Source organism: Ceratina calcarata, unplaced genomic scaffold (genome assembly GCF_001652005.2).
Source record: "Ceratina calcarata isolate Rehan_Ccalc_2016 unplaced genomic scaffold, ASM165200v1 scaffold291.2, whole genome shotgun sequence".
In the NCBI taxonomy this organism is placed as follows: Eukaryota; Metazoa; Arthropoda; class Insecta; order Hymenoptera; family Apidae; genus Ceratina; species Ceratina calcarata.
In genome coordinates, this window is record NW_017151492.1 from 307,215 (window position 1) to 324,894 (window position 17,680).

General features: G+C 42.9%; 2 protein-coding genes across 3 annotated transcripts in view; one reads left to right on the forward strand and one right to left on the reverse strand.

Annotated features, from left to right (window-relative positions):
* The window catches only part of LOC108623853 (ly-6/neurotoxin-like protein 1), a 73,477-nt gene extending 62,363 nt beyond the window's left edge, over positions 1–11,114 (reverse strand). The window contains exon 1 of the mRNA XM_018022693.2: positions 10,524–11,114. Within this exon, the coding sequence (XP_017878182.1) occupies positions 10,524–10,584 (61 nt within the window). The 5' untranslated portion in view covers positions 10,585–11,114. The remainder of the gene's footprint in view (positions 1–10,523) is intronic.
* A 4,843-nt stretch (positions 11,115–15,957) lies between these two features.
* On the forward strand, positions 15,958–17,652 carry Ublcp1 (Ubiquitin-like domain-containing C-terminal domain phosphatase 1). 2 transcript variants are annotated; one of them, XM_018022674.2, is made up of 2 exons: positions 15,958–16,246; positions 16,457–17,652. In XM_018022674.2, the coding sequence occupies exons 1-2, from the start codon at positions 16,087–16,089 to the stop codon at positions 17,314–17,316; spliced, it is 1,020 nt and encodes a 339-aa protein (XP_017878163.1). In that variant the 5' UTR covers positions 15,958–16,086; the 3' UTR covers positions 17,317–17,652. The 2 variants fall into 2 exon arrangements, with proteins under 2 accessions (XP_017878163.1, XP_017878164.1); XM_018022675.2 differs by having other exon boundaries at positions 15,961–16,246; positions 16,475–17,652.
* Positions 17,653–17,680: the final 28 nt, after the last annotated feature.

Sequence of the window (17,680 nt, forward strand, 5' to 3'; positions counted from 1 at the left end):
TGATAATTATACGTAAAAACTAAATACTAAGAACTAATACAAAAAGTATACGAAGTTACAAATACTGCTGTTTGGATAATCAATTAATTACCTTTTTATCGTCTAAAGATACTAAAGCAGAATAGCTACTAACTGATTCCTAATTATTTCCTTGAAACATCCTAGAATGATTTTATTTGCAACTAATGTCACACGCGGGGGAGGGAATTCTTTCCTACAGATTTAATCGGATCGGATCGTACTGAGTAAATTAACCATCTGCAGATGGACGCGATCGCGTCCGACGGAAGATATTAAATCACCGGGAGGAATCATCCAATCCCGGGTTCTCGATTCTTCGAGCCACCTCGAGCTTTAGGGAAATTCGATTATCAGTCGGAGATTCTTCTGGCCGGGAGCGATCGACTCTCGAGGACGGGGAGCAGGTCGAACGAAAATGGATGCAGCGAGCGCGTTACGCTGACCTATTAGCTCAAAGTAATTTCCGTTTAATTTCGCAGCTTACGGCCTCCGTAAGCGACAGTCCGTATAACGAGCCTTTAATGCCGAACGCGGGCGCTGATAATGTTCGGATAATGAGCCGAACGCGAACCTTGGCTGCCATGTGTCGCATAGAACGATGAATCACGTCGCTCTCTGACGATTCCCGGTGATTTATTTATCATGCACAAATTTATACAACGCGCTATGCCTATTCGATCAGAAAGTCTGAAGAGAACTTTAATTAAAAACATACTTCCCAATCGATTTCATTCATAAAAATGTTGAGCCAGTAATTAACGAGTACGGCGAACTTACTATAATTAATAACGTCAAGAGTAGTTGAGTAAACTTTCTTAATTCCCATAAGTAATTAAGTCCATAATTCGCCTAATGCTCTCCTAAACGATCGTTCCGATAATAATAGAGGACGGTTCAACGTTTTAAACAAACCAAATAGCCCGGTTAATGAATTCACCGGGTAGAATCTCGAAGAAAATCTCTATGGTACGTCTGTCGCCTTATCATGCTAGCCCACATCAACATCTCTCCCCAAAGGGATTAGGGAGCTCCCAGCAGTTTAATCCGAGTAAATCTGACGCACAGATGTCCGAGGACCTCGCTTTACGACGGATCTCCTCGTGTTCGTGTAATAAAATTCTCCTGCCTTTAGAATCTCTTAAGTGAAATTTGTCTTACCACCTCGAGAAAATATGTTCAATGTGATTGCTTTTATTACTAGTTTGTGTTAGCAATTAGCACTCGTTATCTGAAGCATATTAAACTAGACTGATAACCAAATGATTTTAAGGATGTATTGGCTATAGAGTCAATCCCAAAAGTTTATGCACTTTAGAAACGCATTTTTTAAAAAGAAATCAGACGTCGGAAGAACATTGCTAATAATAAACAGCAAAAAAAAATTTTCGATTTTTCCGAGATTTTTCCAAGGGGTACCCCTTCAATTTCTTCCAAATTTTCGTTTTTGGTTAATAACTTCCAAACCGTTGGACCTACGGGAAAATTGCATAGGACCTTTCTTGTAGAGAACGACGAGATCTACAATTTCCATGTAAAAATTTTTTGCTAACGTCAATAGTTAACGAGTAATTTGCAAAAAACTGTTTTTTCGTTTTTCGTCAATAACTCGTTAAATATTAATGCTAGCGAAAAACTTTCATACAGAAATTGTAGATCTCGTCATCCTCTACAAGAAAGGTCCTATACAATTTTCCCGTAGATTCAACGGTTTAGGAGTAATTAAGGAAAAACGAATTTTTTTGCCAAAAGTTCGCAGTTTCGACGCTGGAATGGTCGGATTTTGTCAACATCAATAAAATGCCAAATAATCATACGTAACTCGTTAAATATCGAAGTTAGAAGGAAAACAACTTTTATTTGAAATATTTTAAGAACGTTTTCAATGTGACCTAAAAAAGAGGAAGACTGTGGAATAGTGTTTGAGGTAGATTAGATTGTAGATCTCGCTGACTTAAAAGAAGTAGATTTGAAGGCACAGAGGAGATTGCACTAAGGATTGAAGAGAGGAAGACTCATCTAGGAGAATTGGATCGGTAAATCTAGCAGAAGTAGAAGCCACGCCACGCAAGCCCAAAATTAACTATACTATACGTATCAACTTCAAGCTGAGATATACTAAACCCAACTATAATTTAAAAAAAAAAAAACGATGTTCGTTTGGAGGTCTGAAAAGAATTCCGGATCTCTTAACAGAAAATGAGATTCGACACGCTCGGAATTCATCTTCGACTTCCGTTCCGGCAATCGGCACACGCGATGCCACTAAATCACTCTGAATCATCTGGAAACCTGGGAAGGAGCTACGGTCTAGGAGGGAAGGATCGAGAAAAGTTCGACGGATTAGCGGAAGATGATCACGTTCGGAGGTTGAAAAGCCTGACGAATCGAAGCCGCGGCAAGACGTATCGGCGTGATTTACGCGGAAAATGCGGGCGGGGAGTGAAGAACGTGAACGAGACGAGTGTCGCGCGGCCGGAGAACTGGGTCGCGCCCATTCCCCGAGAGGGATCGAACTTTTTCCGCGTTCGCGTCCTCCTCCGGCAGCTGGTGTAAAGTTTTTAAGCCGGCCACCGGGCACCCCGCGCAGCGGATACGTTTCCCGTTCCCACGGAGCGGCGGGCCTAGCCGCGATACAAGCTCTCGCTGTGACTTTAATAAACGAAACTTTAATGGACGCTTCTCTCGCGGCCGGGCTGAAAAAGCCTTTTTAAACTTTCCAATGTTTCATAGGACAACGTTTTTCGGGGGACGCGATTTAGTTTTTTGGCAGCGATTGGGATTGGTTGTTGTACGTTGAAGAGGATCCATCAATAACCAGATATATCTACCTTTCATAACTTTAACCACACTTCCAAATGAAACTTTTTATCAGCAAAAATAAAAGGAAACGGGTATTCACTGTGAACCAGGAATATCTGTGATTAAACGTATAAAAGTACTAAATGATTTTAATTATTCATTTTCTCATAAAAACTCAATTATGCATTTCATTAAGATTTATGCAGATNATTTATAGCTTATACAAAACTAGACAAACTAATTTAAGTATATCCTGTCTACTCGATCATTAATGAAAGATATTTCTATGTTTCCGAGGATTTTGAACCTCGTTACCGTGTCCCGAAAGCTCGAACGCGATTCAAGGAAAGAGTAGTCAGGCTCGCGTCGGAAAGTTTGTAAATCGGCGGCGGTCGAGTGGTCACAGAGACGGGAACGTCGACTTTTCGAAATCTAGCATCGCCCAAGACCCGGGCTCGTCTTTTTCAGCGCCTGAAGAGGTCTGAAAAGTTCCTGGTCTAGCTAGATTTCAAGGATCTCCACGTATACGTACATAGAAACGCCACGTTGATGCACGATGCAGTCCAATTACCGAGAATTCTCCTTTTCGAAAAGTGATGAATGAAATTCGACCTCTGCTCTTACCTTTCACGCTCGCCTTTCACTGAGAACAACTTCAGATGACTGATGATATTTGTTTCAAAACGTGTTTAATCATCAAATGCCGAAATTCACTGTGCATCGAGGATCGTGGAAGATGTACGATCGAATTGTTTTGTTCTAGTCGAATTTTCACACGACGGCGCACGCTTCCTCTTCGCTGCGCTGATACGCGAGGCAATTGTAACAAGCTCGATTTCACACGGAGAAAATATGTATTTCAGGCACCGATTTCACGTACGAGTTCGTACATCTTCCGGGAAAGGGTGCCGGCGTAGAGGAAGTGCCGTCTTCGCAGCTGGGAAAAATTACAGTAATTTCAAGCTGAAGCTTGGTACTCGAGCCACGGGTGCGATCACCGTTTCCCGCTGCGAAGGAAGATCACTTCCGGTGTATTCTTCGAGACACTCGAGACGGGAGCGTCCCCCAAGGAGTATTGTATCCCACGTTTCGTTCCTTCATTCGACGTCTCACACGTGACGTTGCATCAAGTACCGAGAGAAAGTTAAATTGATCGGAAATTTTGTCTCCTTGGAGAAATTATGTGAAAAAAGATGACACGTGAAAATTATTCTGCTCTTTCGTTTCCTTATAATTTTCATTCAGTATTTGTACTCTGATTTCGCGTAATAAATGTCTACCTCCTTTTACGCGGTTTGAAACGAATTCATGGCATTCCTTACGAAGTTTAAATGGACAGAATGGCGAGGAGCCCGAATGAAAAAATTCCGCTTCATTTTCCGTCTACAATCTCACATGAGATTCCTCCGGAGCGCGGCTCGTTCTTTTCACCGAGAGATAAGTGTCTACTAGGCTCGTGCAACGAACGCACACGCGCTTTCCCATTAAACTGGACACACGCTGTGAAATATTAAGACCGCGGACACTAGGGCTCGAGTTCTTTTTTTTTTTATCCTCGAAACCTACCCTTTAGAACACTCGTGAAACTACACGATACCGCACTACACGGATGCCCATCCCCCCTCCCTCCCCCCTCGTGTACATGCCTTTATGGCACTACGGAAATGAAGATTGCACGACGCTTTAATAAAACGATCGCTATAATGGAAGGCGGCGCTTCCATAACAATTTCTCAATTTTTATGATCACTCTCTTTCCTGTCCGAGTTAAAACTTCGTACAAACCTTTACTGCTTTGTATATTTTATTCCAAACAATGCGAAACTCACTTGGAATACCCAAAGCATTTTTAAATTGAAAGTATGTTGTTGGCAGCAGAACATTTTCCAAGCTTTACGATTCAACCCATAATTCCATGCAAATCTGTAACTACTTTATGTAATATATTTCAAAGACCGTAACTCTTGATCTCATTACCCGAAGGATTTTTAAATTGAAAAAAAAATTGCTTCTCATGAATCTTCATGGATGAAATCACAACCCCCGTAGAATTTTTAATTATGTTTCAACTTGTCCAACTCTTGCTTTGAATATCCAAAGCATTTTTAGATTGAATATCTAACAACGGAAGCTCGTCAAGCTTTGCGCAAATAATGCGCAGACCTGTAATTCCAATCCCGCAAACGCAAATGATTTTCACGGCCATGGATCGGTTCTGATTCGCTAACTAGCACGTCCATATAATCAAAGTCATGAAATTATAATTCACGAGGAATTCGTGAGTCCAGCGCCGGTCTGTGTATCGATAGTTCCAAGCAGCCGCATAATCTGACCGGACCCCGTAGATACGTGCGTGAGCATACAGTCGAATTCACACGTTCCGTAGTTCCTCATTCCCTCAGCGCGACACCCAGCCTCGTGTATTGTTCACATCTAGTTGCTCGCAGATAATCTTCCTATTATTTCATTTGAAATTCCTGACTTTTGACATTTTACCAAAATCAATAACAACAACTACTTTTACTTTCTGTAACACTAACAATATCTTATTTTACTTTGAATATTCTCTTGGGAATTCGAATTTTAATGCACAGTAAGGAATTCTATTTAATGTTTTAAATTCCCGGTTGTAACGTCAGGAGACAACGACGGCTTCGCAATCATAATCACATTTGGAAAATACCCAAGGGACGATGCATTATATAAATTTTTGTTTTGAACATCCTGGCGATCGATCGTTCATCGAAATTAACTAGATCGACGGATGAATCGGCAAAGCGTACCGACTTTCGTCCGTCCCGGCCCGTATTGACGTCGCGACGCGGACTTAAAAATATTATATCCCGCACGGGCATACATATTGTAACCCCTTTGAGCCGGGATCGCGAATGGGACGCGTAACCCGCCCCTTCTGACCCGGGATCTCGGGCTGCAATCCGAACGATACGGATCTGGTGAAGTATGCCTTCGGGGAATGGGGGACGAGCGTGATTGAAGATGCGAGGGATGCCCGAGCGACTCGTATCCTTTCAAAATATCGCTTTAACGTATATTCCTGTACGGATTTTTAGTTCATCGGGTGAGATACCGTTAGGTGTTGCGACGGGACAGGTCTATAGGATCGTATTTCATATGAGAACCGTGACGCTGTGTATAGTAATCTTCATTTTGAACGGAGAACTTTTTTTTATCATTGATTTGTTGCGATCGGGAGAATTGATCTCGCTCGTGAAAGATACGAGGCTTTGACGTATCGTTCACTTGTAGGGAAGCTTTCTTATCAGTGGATGATGAAGCTCCATGGAATCTCCTCGACTTAATCCTTGCCGTGGAAGAAACCTCTTTTGATATCGCCTGCAGCGATCCGCGAGTGAACCACAAAGAAGCATTGGCTCTCATAATTTCCCCGCCACTTAAATCTGTACTCTCCACAAATAATGTAATAAAAGAACAACGTGAGGCACCTTAAAGTTTCAGATCGCGGATAATGTTCTTTGAGAAGAAAGCACGGGATAAAAATGAGATAATAAAGACGCATTTAATCGGCGACGCATCTGTCAGCCGGGATTGCGACGGGTGCACCGAAGACAACGGGGGTAATAAAGTGATAAAGCTTCGCGATGGGCGCGGTTGGTATATTTACGACCGTCATATCGCTTTATTACCGTACTGAATAGAGAAATTCCTGGCTGAAGTGTCGGCATGGTCTGGGGATTAGGAGACTCCATATTCGTGTCCTTATTAGATGAGTCGATGCAAAAGCAGGATAAGGAGAGAGGAGACGACGTGAGCGTAAGGTATAAAGAGGAGGGGAAAGGGTAAAGAAATATGCGGTATCTTTCGTCGGACGTCCATTTACGTGATTGGGTGGCTGTGAGAAAAGGGAAACATTCGCGTTAAAGCGTCGCATTGTATCGCTCGGGTCAGGCTATAAAGATCTTGGACAAGAAACAGGGAGAGAGACCACTTTTGCTCCCGGATCGCTCAACTTCCGGGAGGAAATGGCGGCTGCTGACTGTTGTTTCGCGCGGGAAACGCTGAACCAGCAAGAATACCAGACCGTTCGTAGGTGGATTAAATAATGCGATTCAAAAGCAGATTATTTGATTGATGATTAGGACATTGGCAATGATATAAATTCGATTATTTCTTAAAAGAATTTAAAGTAAATTTTACTTGTCTTTTTCTTAAGCCAGTCCCGACAGTAAAATTTAAATAAAAAAAAACAGATATTCGAAAGCACAGGTTGAGTGTGTAACTTGCAAATAACTTTAAAACAGGAATGCAGGTGTGTTTAATAGCGGTTCGTGAAACGCTTGTATGTTTCACCGTGAATGGACTCGAGAAATGCAATTGGAGTTTCCATCGTAAGCTATGACCAACGTGCGCGAGAGTTACGTTGCGGAGTCAAGTCCCCCTCAGATCTCGAGTGAAAAGACCTGTGGAGAATCGTGGCGAGTGGAAAAGCAAAATACGCGGTAGTGAAATTTCAAGACAAAAACATGCGATGTATTAAAATTGTTTTTTTACACATACATACATTCTCCATTTCGCATTTATAATTAATCTAACTTTCTCTCCTTTGATACAACTATTAACCCTTTTAGTAACGGCGAAAAGAACGTACCTAACAATAAGCGAAGAATAACGGGCCGAATCGGCGAATTTGCAGAGGTTTGCGAAAATGCTCGTAAAAACGAAAGTAGAAGTGATATTTACAAAATATAAAAAGCAGCATATTCGGAAATAAAGGGAGAATAAAACGTTACGAATTGTGTTTCATTATTTATTGAAAATTTGAACGACGATATATCGTCGTTCGGTACTAAAAGACCGAATCGGCGAATTTGCAGAGGTTTGCGAAAATGCTCGTAAAAACGAAAGTAGAAGTGATATTTACAAAATATAAAAAGCAGCATATTCGGAAATAAAGGGAGAATAAAACGTTACGAATTGTGTTTCATTATTTATTGAAAATTTGAACGACGATATATCGTCGTTCGGTACTAAAAGGGTTAAACATGTACACGTATATTTGCTATCAAAGAAAATTCCTAACTACCCCAAGTAGTTTGATACTGTTCATATATCAGAGCATTGCAAGAGCGACTTAAATAAATAATTCTTCACACGTTTCTAAGTGTATAGAGTCAGAGGCAAGGAGGAGACGACACTATCATCGCGAATTCTCGAACCAACACCCGTACCCGATAATTCCACTTTGCAAATTGCCGTACTTAGTCGATAGCTTAACCCCCGCAAAATTGCCCCGTTTAAAGTGTGTCAGGGTAGCCGCTGGCTCCGCGGAGCACTACGCGATCCTTAATCTTAACTTCCGCGATCCGCGCGCTTCCGGATTAGCTGACGCGGAAGACGGACCCGTTTTAAAAGGATACAATGAATCGACCCCATTATTATGGCAGCGAAACGGCACGCTTTCATACGCGCGGCCATCGAGAAAAAGTTTCGCTTGATGGATGGAAGAATTAACAACCATGAATCGAACCCTGCGGAAGAACGATGGAACAATGGATGCTGATGGATGTTCCAATTAATTTCCGCTGACCGAATTCATCGATATTTTCACTACAAGACGAATTGTCCTACGATATGAATAATTATTGTGAATGCATAATTATTTTATTAATTTGCACGCGGAAATTTCTGAGTAACGATAAGTACGACCCGGCGTTATTTTGTTTTATAATTAGAGATCGCTCATTTTATCCCATTAATCCGGACGCTTCGTTGTTCTGAATATCAATACATTTTGAAGAGATCGAAATAATTTCAGAGAATCTTGCATGATATCGTTGACATTGCCATCCCGCATGTTATTATAATAACGATTGCAGTTTATTTTCTGACGTCGCATATCGGTCCCAGTAAACCGATTGTTCAGCACCCCTTCAATCCTTTTTCCCCACCTTGTTACCCAGAAACGTCTGTTTCACGAGACACCAGACCTCGATCGTTCGCCTAATTCCTTCCGTTCACCCCTTTCCCACTCCCGGCGGTGCCCACCCCCGCGTTTCGCGATGTGGGACAGCCGAAAATTCGGTTAGACCCGCCCCTATCCGTTCGCCCGCGCAACTGACTCGATTAAACCGTAAACTTCGTCCTCGAAAATAATGCTATTCATTAGATATACAGGATAGACCCGTCTCATCTTGACGCGTCCGCCGTTCAAAGCGACATGCCACTAAATAATTGTCATCGCCGTGTCCAGCTCGATAACGAGAGGTCGACGTCGAAGATCGTCGACACACTTTGACCTCGTTTAAAAAAATTCAACAGCACATTTATTACCAGATTCACCGAATCTAAACATCCATAATTACGAATTGCTTGTTTGTCAATCAATATTATGAAAACATGAGAATAAATGAAATCTAAATATTTTAATTGAAAATGTATTTACGGTATATCTGATTCTCATTAAAAAGTTTCATAGATCCTGCCGATTTGTAATGATTCTCGATATTTTCAATGATCAATCAACGAGGGCAAAATGATTCGTTCGAGGAGGGGGAGGCGGAAGAAGAATGCACAGGCCATGTTCCGAGCGCTGATTCCGTCGAAAGTGGGTAATCGGACCGTTTAATGACGATAGGCCGGTGAAAATAATTAATGGAGCGTGGTAGATTTCGGTGGGTTAATCGGGACGAAGAGGAATATTGCGTGCTCGATGATTGTCATCCGACGATTGTTATGTGGTGACGCTTAACGACTAATGGAACGTTCCTGACACCGTGCTGCATGCAGCGAACACTTCAAACAGACTGTCACCGTGAATATTTGAAAAACAGCTATTGCCTGATAATAGCAATTCTGTTTGCGTTAAACGATTATATCATCGCGAAATACGGGTTGGACGCTGTTATCGCCGATTTAATTTTGCAGATGATAAATCTGCTCTCTTTGGGGCGGATTATATACTTCGGAGGGACAGAGATACCGTGTTTAATGTTAGTGATACGTCGCCGGAAATAATTCACGAGTCACGGTGGATTTTGCGGGATGAACAAACACGGGAACGAAAGAAGCACTGAATATTTAACGCGTACGATTTCCGGCCGTATTTACTTTGTGTGCCGAGAATGGCTATTAAAACATTGGTCGTCCTCGCGCGAGGGACCGATTTCTCTAATTATTTGAATGGCGCGTCGCGGGCGAATTGGATTATCGCGGAAGACAAGGCCACAATCTCATTTAGAAACTCGCACTAGATTTGCGATCTTTGGCCATTTTGCAAACGATCATTCTTTGTTGTTAAGATACTGACACTGGATTCACTAAAGTTTGCGGAGATCACTTGATCATTTTTTTTAAAAACTTCTCGAAATCGACGGAGTGTAAGTCAATATCTAAAACGACTCGCGAGCGTAGGAAATAATTGTGAACAATGAATCACGCTAATTGGGCACTTGACTCGATTAAGAGCTGTTCGAAGGTACTAGGCGCTCGTTATCGGCCACCGACACGTAAACCCTCCCTTCTTGGTACCGAAATCATTCTACGTTCAACTTGACTTTAAACACTATCGGTTCGAGCATTCAACGTGGAAGAAGAAAATGATCTTCCAAAATAAGCCCGAGACAAACACGTAGCAAACCTGAACGGCACAATTTTTACACACCGTGTGCCGTTCTCCGGGTTCACGACACGAACTAGCGACATCGTTTTTAAGATAAGCTCACTCACCGATGCAGAGGAAGAGCGCCGCGAAGAGAATCGGCGGGAAAGCTCTCGAGGACGAAAACATCCTGTTGCCGGCGATGCGAGCACGTACTGCGAAGAGAAGTCCTTCAGCTCGGGCCGAGGATTCTTCCGGGAGCCAGGAGCCGCCCAGAGGGGCGGGACCAACGAAGCCCCGCGAAACCGAAATGAAAAAGGCACTTGATCCACCGACTTTCGTCCCTTAAAACCCTTTCTTCGATCGGCAATCGACCTGTTCTTTAACCACGGACGAGATCCTCGCGGGACGACCACGAACGATCGCGAGCTCCTGGATCCAACGCGACGCTGCTCCGCGTTTCTTTCAAACTAAATCAGCTTCTCTTCTAGATTCCACGCTTCCCTTTCCGGCAGGCGACCGTCGAACCGCGTAATTCGATTGTTTCAAGGTCAACGATTGTTTCTCGAGCGGAGACACTGAAAGCGGATCGCGGGTGGGAGATCACGGGAGTACAATGTTTAATTGCTGGGGCACGAAAAGGCGCGTCCTGACGCGTACAACTGGTGCGGCGCCGCCGACGAACTGACTTTCTACGATTACGCTGCAGCAGTGGCGACGCGGCGCACGGCGCGCCGCGACGCGTCACGCCGCGTCGTCGCACGCGCTTATCTTCCCGCTACCTGTGTGCGCCCCGCGATTCTCGCCTGTGTACGTGCACCCTACTGTGTCCTGCACTACCCTTCCCTAGAAAATTCGGCCTGCTGCTCCCCTTCTTCGCGAAACCCGCCAGCTGTGCCCGCCTGCCTCCGATTTCGTGTTCAAAACAAGAAGCACGACTCGACTTGTCTAATAATTACATTTTGCATTTTGATCGTGCCAACAATTATAAACAAATTGTATAAATATGTTCATTTAATTGTTCATTTTACATTACTTTGTACTCAAATAAAATGATAATCTGCTATACTGGAAAATATCGTTTGCTCCATCAGGAAATAATTTTCATCCGTAATTATTAGATTTTATACAAGATAGTCGTTAACAATTTAATATAACGTAGGTCGTGTAATAATTTAACATCGTTGTTTGTAACGCTCCATCCGGCGAAGTTTTTTAATTATCATTTTATCGGGTTCCAACAACCAGTTCCCTGGTTATCAGTTTTACTCAGCATTAAAGCGTTAAAGCATGCCATCGCGAGAATTTGTAAAATAATCGCGACAATGAAATACTTTAGAATTTAAAATACAGCTTCGTTCAATGTAATACAATGACAATCGCAATAAAATAAAATTACTTCGTTTTGTCTTATTGATCCAAGTGTCTAATACATTTTCCAGGGGAGGGAGAAATTATTTGTTATTGTCACTCGTATCAAAATCGAATCAGGCAAATTCTCTATGCTTACTATCTCAGCTTGATATTCGTAATAATTCTCGGCATTTTCTTACACGCGCTCTCGGCGATGCTGGAAAACACGTTTAATCTTCATAGCCGGTGCTCGCTGGATACCGGCAGCGTTTGCATATCGAGCTGCATCAACGTTATTGCAGCACGCATTCACGCGACAGTTATCGGTGCCGGTGTATACACACTATGGACTGCGGGGCGCGCCTATGCATTATACGCAGGCAACATTGTGCCGTCCGGTATCAATCATGGGATTTCCTGCAGGTGAAACGGAGGGATACAGATTTCTCTGCGCTTCGAATCCCGAGCCGATCGATTCGCAACCCTCGATATCTGCCGTCCGATTCCCAAGGAAATGTAACGAGTCGCCGACGTGATTGACTCCTGAACCACCGCCGATGCGAGTGAGAGGGACGATAATCGAACTAAATCACCTCGTAGGTGCTCAGGGATTGAAATTTCTGCGGGTCGTGAATTGGGGAATGATCCCGGATTAAAGTATCAAACGATAATGCTCGCTGTCAGGGTCGCGCGCGACCTTCCCTTCGCCCTCTCTCCCTCCGCCCTTTCGATTACAGAAATGTTCAAATTTAAAGTCGCCGAATGAAAGCGGCGAGTATGTTATAAATTATGCATGTCACAACCGAAACGACGGTTCGTGAGTTGGAGGCTGCCTCTGGTATTATCTAAGTTCGCGTTACCGAACACAGAAATCGCACGCGAAATTTGCGACCAAGTTTCATTGGCATCGCTTCATGCGTCATTCCGTTGCGATTTCGACGGGCGGGACGTTCCGAAATTTTGCAATCTTCGTGGCATCCGACCGGAGGCTCGAGATAGAAAACATCCTGGATGTAACGATAAAGTCAACCCTATGATTAGATTGCCCATCTATCAGAAAATTGGATATGCGAAGCAGAAAATGTAACACGTGTATAAGAAACTATATCAAGATCTACATAATAAAAACTGTCTTAGCGTTTTTAAGGGAATCGTTGAATTAATGCAATTTTAATGCCTCACTATGCATACGTATTACATATATCACTCATTGTTATTTACTGAACAAGCTTCTAGGCTTGAGGATCTCAAAACTCCATAAATCCCCTATTTATATAATCGCAAACTCGCGTGCTCGGTTATTAAGTAAGCCAAATGCACGTATGCAAGGATTTGCCGATAAGAAAAACGCCAAGCATGCTTTTATGCATTTCCCAAGACGTCACGAAATTTTTATTTGATTGGCATGTGTTACCGTCTAGGCAGCCACTAAAAACGAGGTCAAACGATAGTTTCTTTATAATCGCTACGACTCACGGCAGTCAGCAACACACCCCCGCGATAATGTCGTGCAATTGCGCGACGTTGTATCGTGAAACTTTGAGTTGTTCATAAATGAAATTGCCACAACCTTAGGTTTTAGATATTAAGATTATCCCAACTTCATATAATGAAGTATAATAAACTACAAGATCGTAGAACGTGAACTGAAAAAAAAGTCAATTTTAATACCCTCGTAGAATTTAGTATTAAAACTAGAATTTGATCTAATGCGTATAACTTTCTAAATATTCATCAAATAGTCAGTGTTTTCAATGAAATAACGATGAATGCTATTTGAAAAGCAGAACGAGATTCGAAATGAACAGAATTGATACTAAACAAACTGATGCCGAAAGAAGGAAGAGAAATAGTAAAAGGAACGAGACACGGATCGATCGGAAGAAAAGAGGGATCGTGAGAATGGTAACGGCACGCTCGATGCCACTTTGAGCCTCCTATAGAATTCCACAGCGAAATGCCTCGGAGCATTCTAACAAACAGCAACAGCCATCGTCCCTTTCTGTTGGCGAACTTATCGCGACCGACCCTCTCATACCCTTCCTCTCTCTCTCGCTCTCTCCATTCTTTCCTTTTATTTACCTCCCGCCCTTTAACCCATATGGCCGCCGAGTTATATCTGCTTCCAATTAAAAGAGGGGCACTGAATCGTGTTAAAAAAAGGTGAAAGAGAACGGCGCTGACCCCTTCGACCCTTGAATCTGATAGAAAAAAGGGTCGAACCTCTGGCAACTTTATACTGACGATTAACCCCTCTTTTTCATAGTTGACTTCTTCGTTCATTGCTAGCCAAGGGAGAAAGGCAAACCAAATAAAGATAAGAGCGTAGACTGTGTTACGTTTCATTTTTTCTTCTACCCCGGTTGTTCCGGGACGATAAATCGTGCAGCAGCAAGCAAGAAATAATCCTCGACGACAGATATATCCCCTTAATAACGAGAGGGAGCGGATACAGTCGGATATTAAAGTCGAGACCACTTTATCGAAGTGGCTGGTTTACAAACTGCGCAACCAGCATAACTCATCGTTCCAGGGGAGCTCGAAACTACGCCATGGTAATAAACGCCGGTAACGTTTTGCTTAATCGTTGACACTAACCCCTTTAACGCTGCCGTTTGATCGATGCTACGACGATGTAAAACGTTTAAACACGTTGCCCAATTCCTTGTAAAAGATTCGCGTTTCGTCGCATAACGCGTTGCGTCCGCATACGTAATTTCACGCGCCGTTAGTATGGCGAAGAAAAAAAGAGGACGCGAGTGAGACATGGGTAGAAAATTTAATTACTGCGGAATTGCGGCCTCGCGCGCTCATTTGCAACAACAGAGTTCCGCGTTGCGACGGTATGAGCCTCCGAGATCATGCGACTGATGCTCGCTTTGGCTCGTAAATGATACAAACGATTCGTGTCCCGCAGCTCTGCGGTTTCCTTCCGGGTAGAAAAACGGTTCCCCGAAAACTTTTCCACTTATAACTCCACCGTTTTCCCAATCCACGCAAGTCCTTTTCTTTCTCTCATTGAGGCGATAAAAAAAATAGCACCGTTATTTCTTCAAGTTTGAATCTACAGTAATTTCGCTGTTACGGAAGCGGATGTATAAATACTTCATTGATGCTCGCATCATCATCGTCCCCTGGAGGTTTTACATTTTTTAAAAAGAAAAATTGCCCCATCCTCGCCGCCCGCTTGTAAAATTCAGTACCAACCCCGTACGCGACATTTGCATTTTTAGGTCGACCAACTAGGAACTCTTTTATGAATTTGTTTCCTTGCTCCGGATGAAAGAGCCCCGTTGTAGGTATACCGGTCTCTCTATCCTCTTGCGTGTCGCATTCCCTTTTATACGCGTGTGTTCTCGCCGAACAAAGAACGGGGAGTTATGTAAGGGTGCGCGGGACGAAGAAGTTCCCGCGACTTCGCCTGCGAAATTGTCTCCAACGAATTGCCCGCTCCGATCTAGCAAGGAAGACGCCGTAAAAACGGAACCCGCGATGATTTTCTTCGTTTAGCCGAATGAGTAGCACCTTTTTTTTTTTATCTCGCCGGGAAAGCGGTTTTAAGACGGATAAAAATTTATCGGGCGGGCAAGAGTGAACGTAAATCAAACGTCGCGGAAATATCGCGAAGGGTTTAAAGGGGCCGCTTCTCAAGTCGAATATTAAAAGCCACTGAAATATTGAAATTCGCATTGATATAAGGATGATCCACGAGTCCCTGTTTCGTAACGATATTTTAGTTTAAACCAGAGGACTACTATGAAATATGTAACTCTGTCAACATTTTCATGTCACTAACGTACTTCTGTTTGAGAAGGGGGTGAATCTCTTTTTTTAAATAAAGAGAACTCTGTTATTCGAAAACGTACGAGAGTATAAATGGGTATGTATAAATTCTCAATTGAAAAGAAGGTACAGAGACGATATTGAAGCAGAAGAATATTATTTATAACAAGAGTCAATTGCAATTGACCGACCGAGCATTGAAGTCTACATCCCCTATAAAAATGAGTAACATTTCGTATACTTTTAAGCTGATTACCCTCTGTCACACTTATAATAACATCTCTACGTAGGATTTGGTTTATTCAAGAGGAAGAATTATGAAATTACGAGAAAGAATTCTTACCATCACTGCGATGGCAGCACGTTCTTGGTCATGCTTGCTGAGGCTGTATTTGATAAACCTGGCGTTACAGTATCGACCCAAATGTGGAATGTGTGATTCCACCATGGGTCTCGTATATGTACACGCGTAAATGAAAGTGTGTAGGCGTACGGTCGTACTTCGTAGTACACACCGTCTGGCCTGGTGTCGCGTCGTTGCTCTCGTAAAAAAGAATGGAGAATGTAGGGAAGATCATCGTAGTATGGGGCAGAAAAACGATCGAGGTGCCAGACGTGAACCTGTCCGACACCGTCCGCGGGTTGAAAAAAAGGATATACAAGGAAACCGGCATCCTTCCGCAACGTCAGAAACTCTTGAACCTTCGAACCAAAGGTTATGTTTTGGACTGTTTTCATGATCTTAACACTCCTTATTTTGTACCCTAAGCAGCCTCGGTTGCTGTCAGTTGTCAAATAAAGTCTGCTACCCCTTCGACTACTGTTTTTTAAATGATTTACACTCTAATTCGTCATTGTCTCTGTCCCCCGTTCACCTCGACGTAGTTGAGGTGTCTGTTTACTGAATTCCGTCGAGTGTCTATAGAATCGTTGCTCCCACCAGGCAAAGCATCGCAAGAGGAGGAAACCCTGGTGAATTTGGGCATGAAACCCGGATTCAAGCTAATGCTGATGGGCTCGCGTGAAGAGGACATCGCGGAGGCTCGCCGCGCGCCAAAAGACTTGCCCGACGTTATTAACGACTTTAACACGGAAGAGGACGAGCTGGAAGTTGAGAACGCTATGTTGTGTCTGCTTCAAATTCAATGTAGAATCGACTGCTACAGGTTCGTAGAATTGAATCCGTTCAGAGAGGGAAAGAAACTGTTGGTGGTCGATATAGATCACACGATTTTCGATCCAATGTCGACGGCGGAGACTGGTGCCGAATTGATGCGGCCCTTTCTTCATCAATTCTTAACCCTGGCTTATCTAAATTATGACATAGTGATTTGGTCGGCTACCAGTATGAAGTGGATCGACGAGAAGATGAAAGTGCTCGGTGTTGCCAATAATCCGTACTACAAGATAGCCTGCCAGCTCGACTCCAGGGCCATGATCAATGTTCGCACATCGAAACATGGCACTGTCACGGCAAAGCCGCTGGCGGTCATTTGGGGTAAATACAAACAGTTCTCCGCGAAGAACACGATAATGTTTGACGACATTAGAAGAAACTTTATCATGAATCCACAATCGGGATTGAAGATAAAACCCTTCAGGCACGCTCACCTCACAGGAAGAACTGACATTGAACTGTTAAAGTTGTCCCAGTATTTATTATTGATAGCCAACGTCGACGACTTTCAGACATTGAATCACAGAAAATGGGAGGAGTATATAATCGACAAAATCAAAGAAGAAGAGAGGAGAAACATGGAGGGAAGTGAGAGCAAGAGTGAATAAGCGTTTCTTTGGTTCTTTTTTTTTTAAAGAATGTTAAATGCTTGTTAAATTTTATGAAGTTTTCATTGATCGGACACGCCAATCGACTGTTGTGGATTCGCCGCGCGAAAGCCAAACTCTTCTTCGGTCAAATGAACAGCTCGTGTAAAAGGACATCATCATTTTAATATTCTTCCATGGACGTGGACACGCGACGATATTAGTGATAACGTTGACTAATCCATTCGCATATTTTCACACGCCTTTTTGTATTTATAATGTACTTATCAGTTTATTGTGGAACATATAGAAGATATGTAATCACAGATCATTGAAATAAATCTTATGTCTTTCAAATAATTTAACATTCATTTCTCTACCCGTT

What these genes read in the sequence shown, in the direction of transcription:
- Ublcp1 (XM_018022674.2), top strand. Translation starts at nt 16,087, where the DNA reads ATGGAGAATGTAGGGAAGATCATCGTAGTATGGGGCAGAAAAACGATC. An exon ending in CTTGAACCTTCGAACCAAAG is followed by an intron (nt 16,247 to 16,456) that starts GTTATGTTTTGG and finishes GAGTGTCTATAG; the next exon opens with AATCGTTGCTCCCACCAGGC.